Source organism: Hemitrygon akajei, chromosome 11 (genome assembly GCF_048418815.1).
Source record: "Hemitrygon akajei chromosome 11, sHemAka1.3, whole genome shotgun sequence".
Lineage (NCBI taxonomy): Eukaryota > Metazoa > Chordata > Chondrichthyes > Myliobatiformes > Dasyatidae > Hemitrygon > Hemitrygon akajei.
This window is the reverse complement of record NC_133134.1, coordinates 133,825,824-133,835,149: the sequence shown is the minus strand read 5'-3', so window position 1 is coordinate 133,835,149 and position 9,326 is coordinate 133,825,824. Positions and strand designations below refer to the sequence as shown.

Sequence of the window (9,326 nt, the reverse complement as noted above, 5' to 3'; positions counted from 1 at the left end):
AATCATTAGAAGGGAAAAGTTGAAATATGAAAGCAAGTTAGCAAACAATATCAAAGTGGATAGTAAAAGCTTTCTCAAGTTTGTAAAAAATAAAAGAGAGATGAAAGTGGATACAGGACTGCTAGAAAATGAGGACGGAAAAATAATAATGGGAGACAAGGAGATGGCAGATGAACTAAGTGAGTATTTTACATCAGTCTTCATTATGGAACACACAAGCAGTGTGTCAGATGTAGTAGTGTGTAAAGGAAGAGAAGTGAGTATCGTTAATGTTACAAGGGAGAAGATGCCCAAAAAGCTGAAAGACCCGAGGGTACATAAGTCACCAGACCAGACGGACTGCACCTTAGGGTTATGAAAGCGGTAGCAGTAGAGATTGTGGAGGCATTAGAAATGATCTTTCAAAAATCATTGGACTCTGACTTGGTGCCAGAGGACTGGAAAATTACAAATGTCGCTCCACTCTTCAAGAAAGGAGGAAGGCAGCAGACAGGAAATTATAGACCAGTTAGCCTGACCTCAGTGGTTAGGAAGATGATCGAGTCAATTGTTAAAGATGAGGTTATGGAGTACTTAGTGACACAGGACAAGATAGGACAAAGTCAGTATGGTTTCCTTAAGGGAAAATCTTGCCTGACAAACCTGTTGGAATTCTTTGAGGAGATGACAAGCAGGATAGATAAAGGGGAAATAGTGAATGTCGTATATTCGGACTTCCAGCAGGCCTTTGACAAGGTGCCACACATGAAGTTGCTTACCAAGTTAAGAACCCATGGTATTACAGGAAAGTTACTAACATGGTTAGAGTATTGGCTGATTGGTAGGAGGCAACAAATGGGAATAAAAGGGTCTTTTTCTAGTTGGCTGCCAGTGAGTAGTGATGTTCTGCAGGGGTCGGTGTTGGGACCACATATTTTTATGCTGTATATCAATGATTTAGATGATGGAATAGATGGCTTTGTTGCCAAGTTTGCACGTGATAACAAAGATTGGTGGAGGGGTAGGTAGTGTTGAGGAAACAGGTGGGATGCAGAGGGACAGATTAGGAGAATGAGCAAGAAAGTGACAAATACAATGTTAGAAAATGCATGGTCATGCACTTTAGCTGTAGAAATAAATGTACAGACTATTTTCTAAATGGGGTGTAAATCCAAATGTCTCAGATGCAAAGGGACTTGCGAGTCCTGGTACAGAATGCCCTAAAGGTTAACTTGCAGGTTGAGCCAGTGGTGAGGAAGGCAAATGCAATTTAACATTAATTTAAAGAGTACTTGAATGCAAGAGCAGGGATGTGATGCTAAGGCTTTATAAGGCACAGGTGAGACCTCACCTTGAGTGTTGTGAACAGTTTTAGGCTCCTCATCTAAGAAAAAATATGCTGCATTGGAAAGGGCCCAGAGGCAGTTCACAAGGAAAATTCCAGGAATGAAAGGGTTATCATACGAGGAATGTTTGATAGCTCTTGGTCAGTACTTGCTGGGTATTTAGAAGGATGAGGAGGATCTCATTGAAACCTTACAAATGTTGAAGGGCCTAGACTGAGTAGATATGGAAAGGATATTTCCCATGGTGAAGGAGTCTAGGACAAGAGGGCACAGCCTCAGGATAGAGGGGTGACCATTTAAAACAGAGATGTGGAGAAGTTTCTTTAGCTACTGGGTGGCGAATTTGTGGAAATTGTTACCATGGGCAGCTGTGAAGGGTATATGTAAGGCAGAGATTGATAGGTTCTTAATTGGACATGGCATCAGAGAAAAGGCTGGGAAATGGGGTAGAATAGGGGAGAAAAGAATTTGCCAAGATTGAATGGAATGGACCAAATGGCCTAATTCTGCTCCTATATCTTATAGTTTTATAGTCTTATGGCCTTGTGGACATGTTGGAATGGGAATGGGAATTAGAATTGAAATGGGAGGCTACCAGGTGATCCCACTTTTTCTGGCAGATAGAGCATAGGCCTTCAATGAAGGGGTCTCACCCATGTACAGCGAGCCACACTGGGAGCACTGGATACAGTAGGTGACACCAACAGACTCACAGGTGAAGTGTCGCCTCACTTGGAAGGACTATTTGGGGCCCTGAATGGTAGTGACGTGGGTGGTGTAGGGGCAGGTGTAGCACTTACTCCACTTGCAGGGGTAAGTACCAGGAGGGAGATCGGTTGTGAGGGACGAATGAACAAGGGAATCATGTAGGGAGGGATCACTGTGGAAAGTGGGAAAGATGTGCTTGCTGGTGTGTTCCCATTGGAGATGGTGGAAGTTACAAAGAAATGTGTGCTGGATGAGAAGGCTGATGGGGTGGCAGGTAAGAACAAGAGGAACCCTATCCCTGGTGGGGCAGTGGAATGGTGGGGTGAAGGCAGCATTGATGGTGGATGTAGGGCAGGCATCTTATATATTCCTCTGGGTAGTCTCTAATTTGATATCATGAACAGGGTTTTCCTGAACATCCTCCTTCCCTTTCTTCCATGGCCTTCTGTCCTCTCCTACCAGATTCTCCCTTTTCCAGCCTATTATCTCTTTCACCAATTGACTTCCCAGCTCTTTACTTCACCTGTCCTGGTTTCACCTATCTCCTGCTTCTTCTCCACCTCAACCTTCTTACTTTGACTCCTAATATCTTTTTTCAGTCCTTAATGAAGGGTCTTGGCCCAAAACATCAGCTGCTTCCTCTTTTCTGTAAGTGTTGCCTGGTCTGCTGAGTTCCTCCAGCATTTTGTGTGTATTATATTGTATGTATTTCCCTGATCACCTCAACTGGCCTCCACTGCAAGGTCTTCCATGTAGATGCTCTTATCCTTTCTCATGATTCTCTTCACTTTCTTCTTAGCTTCAGCTAGTTGAAATTTCTCTGATTTGTGTTGACTTTGCACCTAACAATTTCTCTTTAATTTTCCATCCTTCTTTTAGGGCTGTCCTGCTTTATCCATTATTTGTTCTTCTTTCCAGCTCTGTATCCTAGACAAGCCTCATTGCTCTCTAAAGACAGGGGCAATCTGTTTCCACATTGTGCCGATCCTGATGCATGCTCATCAAGGTTTTGCTAAGCCTGGAATCTATTCTTAAGCTGAATGGTGAAGGCAGATCTCACACTGGTGTCCTTAAGCTTCTCAACATCAAAACATCCTTGTACATGTGTTGGTCACAGTGCTTCTCAGTTTGAGTTTCATCACTGCTACAAGAAGGTGATGATCACTTCCCGTATCTGCTGCTCTTTTCACTTTTGCTTCCTGTAAGGATTGTCTCCACATACCATTGATCATCAAATGGTTAATCGGTTTCTTGTCGCATCCACAGGGTGAGCACCATGCCATTTTATGGATTTCACGGTTTGGAAAGAGGGTTTCTCCTATGACCAGATTGCTACCATTGTTATTCATTGTTCCACATCCATGCATATCCATGACTCCAGTAAAGCACGAGTTGTTATTTCCCACTTTGACGTTTAGATCTCCCATGACGATGATTCTGTCCTGGCATGGTGCTAACTCTACCACCAATTGCAGCTGTTCATACAATTTGCCCTTTTCTTCAATGTCACCATCATTAGCTGAAGCATTGTGGGTCACAGTCATATTTCCTTTCCCATTGACTCGCATCAGCCTACTGTTGATTGGTTTCCACGCCAGCAAGCACTTCAAAATGCCTTTCCTCAAAATAACAGCTACACCATTATGATGCTGACCATCTTCCCTTCCTGAATATAAAATTCTAACCACTTGCTGCTTTCCGTGGCTCCCAGTATATGTAGGTTGTAACAATGCATTTCTGCAGTTATTCGTGCTTGCTTGCCAGTGTAGTACATGTTTATACATTCCAAAATCCAATTTTGGTCTTGCTCTTGGGGGTGTTAGTTTCCTCTCGGTTTTCACAGTTGTCAGCTGTACAAGTCCTGCATGGAGAGTCAGGAATACCTTTGCACACAGATATAGAAGGATTCTACATTGGTGTTTCTGTAATCATTTTTTTTTTGATCAGTCAAGTTTGTTAGCCTGTGCTGTACTCCCAAACCTGGAAGACTTGTCTGGCCTTTACCCTTTGACCTGTTTGGCATGGGTAACCCTACCAAGAGCCAAAGCACAAGGCCTGACTCCAGCCAACATAGCTCTCAGGGTCATTGAGGCATGCAAGACTCCAAACACCGTGGCAAAGTTGTGGTCCTCTTGGAGGATCTGTGAATTTGGCATAGTTTATCTCTCTTGATCAGTATAGCCTGTTACAAGAGATTCTGCAGATGTTGGAAATCTTGAGCAAAGCATACAAAGTGCTGGAAGAACTCAGCAAGTCAGCCAGCATCTATGGAAGAAAATAAATATTCGATGTTTCAGGCTGAGACCCCAGATCAAAACAGATACACCCTGCCTCTTGGATGCATCCCGTAGTCCTGTTATTAGTAATATAAAAAAAGAAGCATAATGACTGATAACTGCTAATTTAATGCATTTGGTTTCAACCTATCAAAGATATACTCCTTGTTCTACCAGTTCAAAACCCTTCCCACTCACCTTCTCTGCAAAAAAAAAGCTAATCTTCTCTTTCTTTGCTAATTCTGAAGCAGGAACTTCAATTTGAAACTATGTTTCTATTTCAACAGATTCTATCTGATCATTCTGAGTGTTTTCAGTATCGTTTGCTTTGATTATATATTATGAGTTCTGTAGTTTCTTTTTTTAGTCGGTATATAAGGCTTTTGAACTTATTTCCAGCTTTTTATTTGTGGCTGAGAGTAGACTATTGGCTCAGTTGAATTTATCCACTATTCTGAGACAATGCCAAACTTCTGAACATTTTTCCTGCTGAAGCAGTACAAGCATTTAGATGTCATGCAACAGCTTGGCTAATGCAGTAGTACAAGCCTTCCATGGAATGTTGTCAAGAACATTGCCTTTGTTACATATAGGCTAAGGCGGATAGCCTCTCAGAACTTTTGGTGAAGTTCAATAACTATTTATGAATAAACCAAAGGTAATTGTTGCAAATACAGAAAATCATCATTTAAAAACCAACCAGAGTCTATGCATACTTACAGGCAGGTTAAGTGGGCATAATCCACTGGCATCTTACAAGCAACATTTGGATTCTGAATAGAATAAATATAAATTATTCTACTTGGATCAACTAAAAAGAGCTGAAGAGCCATACTGCTCATTTTGAAGGTCTGTGACCTATTTTTCTGTAGAAATCTCTCTCACTGATTTTTTACGTGGATGGATTCTCAAGGTTGAAAGTTGACTTTTCTTCATAAATCAAGGTGATTTTATTCTTTAATGGCAAGAAATGTTTCATTTGATTCCAGTATATACATTGATAACCTGTGATCCGCTCAGCCTGCCCGCAGCCAGTTCAGCCTCATGGCCATTATTAGACCAACTATCCATTTAAAATAAAATTTGCTTTTAGAAGATTCCTCCCTATTTGTTGTCTTTTACTCCACCTCTTTATCATTTTGATAAACTGTTCTTTTTCATTTGAAAATTTAATTGAAGTCAGAATCGTACTAATTGTCTGATAGTGATGAATTGCCTAATGCTGCAAATGGTTTGATCAACTTTAGGCACGCGACTGAGGATACTAGCGAGTTGCTGTTGGCAGCCTATGGCCCAGAAGGGATGATGAGTTTAAAAAGAAGATAGTCATTGAAAGGGTATGAAAAACACAGTGATTCATAAATTATCCCTTGAAATCTCTAAACTGGATTAGAGTTTATCACAAACACTTCATTATAATTACTTTTAAATCAACTAATCAATATTGCAATTACTCATTGTTCTATACATATTTGAAAACTATGGCAGTATGCAATAATGATATGGCAGCATAGCCTCCTCCAAGGATAATAAAATGCAAGCATATGCTGGGATTGCACATGTATACTTTTTGAAGATGGGCTCAGCCTTCCTATCACTGGACTGTACTACTTTAGAATTCTCTCAGCTGGCAAAGGTGACACTGGATACAGAATTGTGTCTTGATGTGTATCATTGCTAAGCTCAATGAAGTCTCCTGCATGGCTTACAACATAAAATGTTCTTACATAACCCACAAACACATCAGTACAACCACTAGGTGGGACGTAGCGAGAAGCCTGACATCTTATATTGCCAGCTTCAAGGAAAGCAACTTCCCTTTAACCACTCAGCTTTTGAACCAATCAGCAAAACATTAATTAAAATTTAGTAACATTTTGATCACTTTGCACTAGAATAATTTTTTTTGTTTTAATTACATTCTTGTAAAAAATGTGAATAATTATGTTTGTGATTTTCTTGAGTATGCTGTTTATACAATGCTATGTGCTTGTGATGCTGCTACAAGAAAGTTTTTCATTGCACCATGTATACCATCGGCACGGACTAGAAGGGCCGAGATGGCCTGTTTCCATGCTGTAATTGTTATATGGTTATACAATTGTTTGTACATATGACAATAAAGTCAACTTTGACTTTCACATTATATAATTCACAACATATCCTCCCTCAGAGACAGTTGTGCTACTGAATCAGTTGAAATTATGATTTTTTTCTCCTCATCTGTAACAAAATTTTTCTCTTTTTCAATGAACTATTTGCAATATATATTCCCTCATAAGTACACCTGTGAAGGGACAGTGAATGCATTTTATAGAATCATTCAGTCACTTTCTGATCTATGATGGTGTTATATAAATGAAGATGTTCTCTTTAAATGTATATTGAGATTTAAGGAACTCAGCACATGCTACCTTAAAAAGGTTTGTGATAAGGGCAGGATAATTTATTTTAGGAATATTGATTGGGACATTTTTTTGGGGGCATTAAGCATAACTAACCTGTTGGTAAACATTTTGTAATGCAATCACTTACATTCACCAAAGAGAGTTAATGGGTTCTTGGTTTAACAAAAAAGAATTCTTAAGTTGTTCAAGGAATTTCTATATACATCAGTTCTAGGAGATTCATTGTCCTTTGGGATTTTCATGGGAAGTGTGAAAGTGGGGAGGTACAAATGCATGAACTCAGATACACTACAAATTACTGTTAATCACAGAAAAATGATTATTAATTAGAACTGATGTCATTAAAATGGTTATTATCCTGTAGGTTGTGTTTTGGGTACTAATATTGTTGACTTTTTTCTTACCATTCAGTAATGTAGAAGAAAAGGATAATGGCTTTGCAAAGTGATCGATCCACGCTAAGGAAAGAGCCTGTATGGATTAATGAATGTGGAATTGTTGGCAACACCTGGAGGAAATATATTGACAGAAAAAATATGGTTCTGCAGTTCCTAGTAAACAATTTAAGCACAGATATCTTAAAACAGTATGAAACAAGACTGGAACTTTTGAAAAAATGTTCTTATTACATAGACGTATTGCCTAAACACTTGGTACTGGGAGACCAAAACTTATTTCAGCCCAATGTTCTCTATCAGTTGATTGATCCATGCAGATTCCTGCGGATGAAGAATATAGGATCTGCTCAGGTCAAAATCCAGCTTTTCCTGCAAAGAGAGTATCTCGATGAGCTGAAGTATGGACGTGAAGAGTTGAAAGTCATTGCTAAAATGTCAGATGTGACATTATTTCTTTTACACTGGAACACTACTTGTTCTAAACTTGGACAGCTCTTAAGTACATTAAAGAATTTAATATCGGTTCTTGTACCTGGGAAACTTTATGTGAAGCATCAATTAATGAGTGATGCAAAGTCAAACAAAATACCACAACTTAGGGTGGTCCTGAGAACCAAGATGCCAGTAGAATTTGATCGAAAAGAATCCATGGCTTATCACAACTCAGTTAAGTTGAAGTGGCTAGTCCCAGGGGAAGAGGCACATCATGACCGATATGAGCTCATCTATAAACTTCTGGAGCCTCGTTTTTGCACTGAAAGGAATCAAATTGGAGTGATTCCAGTGGAATCAGACAGTATTGAGATTGGAAATTTGCAGCCTGCCAGTTTGTATGAATTTACAATTAGACGTGCAGATAATTACACACTTGTTTACTCAGCATGGTGTGACATCATGATTCTGAAAACAAAAGTGTCAAATCACCTGCTGTATGTAAACAACAACACATCTCACTTCACATAGATCTTCACATCATTATAAAACACATTTTCAGTCTCTGCATTTTGAAATGTTTTGCAAACATGGCTCTGCTGGAACTTCATATCATGAAAATAATCTACAATATTAGATGGAGTTAAAGAAGGTTAGAAGTAAATAAATAGAAAAGAACAAAAGCAACTGCAAAAGCAAGATAAAGTTTCAGTCTATTCCAAGTTCATGTTGTTTACTTGTACATAATGTTTCCCGTGCTAATTCTGGGTATTATTACATTTAAGACACCAAAAATTACGCATTTCTGGACTCATCACTGTGAACTAACCCATGATTTTTCAATATCAAATTTGTTTATTTTAGATGAAAGTGCAATAAATTGTTCTAAAATCAACCACAAAGCAATTTAAAATGTTGAGGTGCGTTAAATAAATTTGGCACAATCTTAAATGAAAGCAGCTTTATGTACTGGAAGTTTCTAAGTAGGATGCTGCCTCTGTAAAATCATAGAATATAATTGCAATTGATTTATATATTTAACATCTGATTAATTTAAATATGTTTATCAACATTATGATTGATTCCTTAATCAAGTGCATTATTCTCAGATGGGTCCTGGCATTTTCCAATCCTATGTTCTCAGGAGATGCACAAGAGAATTCTGATGCAATTTGTTTGGCTTTATTCCCTCGTTATTGTGGAGATCCATTTAAATCTGGCTCATAACTTCCTCTGCAGGTTGTGTCAAAAAGACAGTGCTGGATTATAATAGGTAGAAGCTCATAATCACACACCCTGTGGTTTAATATAATGGAGGAATCTTAGTTTACATAGAAATTATTAAAGGTTAACTGTTATGTTTCTTTTCTGCAAAACTCTAGAACTGCAAGATAATGTTTATTTGGGCTTAAAGTTGGACCTTTTGCCAATGACAGAAAGGTCTGCAAAAATTCAAAAAGTGCACCTTGTGATGTATTGATATGCAATGATAAGCAAAATCTAAAATAAATGTTTGCACTATTAATATTAAAGACTGTATTGTTGCAAAATTTTTGCACAAATGCCTGTTTCCTCTGAACTGGAAGGAAGTGATATCATCAGCCTGTATTGCCATCCCACACTTCACATTCCCCCCTCCAGCACAAAAGTAGTCAACACACTGAGGGATGCAACAGCACTCTGATCGTCTGCTTCATCCAAATTTATTTTTCACAGATGATCTTAACTGCCATAACCTTCACATTTATAAATGTCATGGGGGAGTGGATGAAGGGGAAA

At 38.8% G+C, this 9,326-nt stretch overlaps 1 protein-coding gene across 1 annotated transcript; it reads left to right on the top strand.

The window, feature by feature from the left end:
* The first annotated feature begins 5,559 nt into the window (after window positions 1–5,559).
* Window positions 5,560–8,328, top strand: LOC140735190 (fibronectin type III domain-containing protein 11-like). The gene is made up of 2 exons (XM_073059975.1): window positions 5,560–5,646; window positions 7,129–8,328. Exon 2 carries the CDS (start codon window positions 7,149–7,151, stop codon window positions 8,076–8,078), a length of 930 nt encoding a protein of 309 aa, XP_072916076.1. The 5' UTR covers window positions 5,560–5,646; window positions 7,129–7,148; the 3' UTR covers window positions 8,079–8,328.
* Window positions 8,329–9,326: the final 998 nt, after the last annotated feature.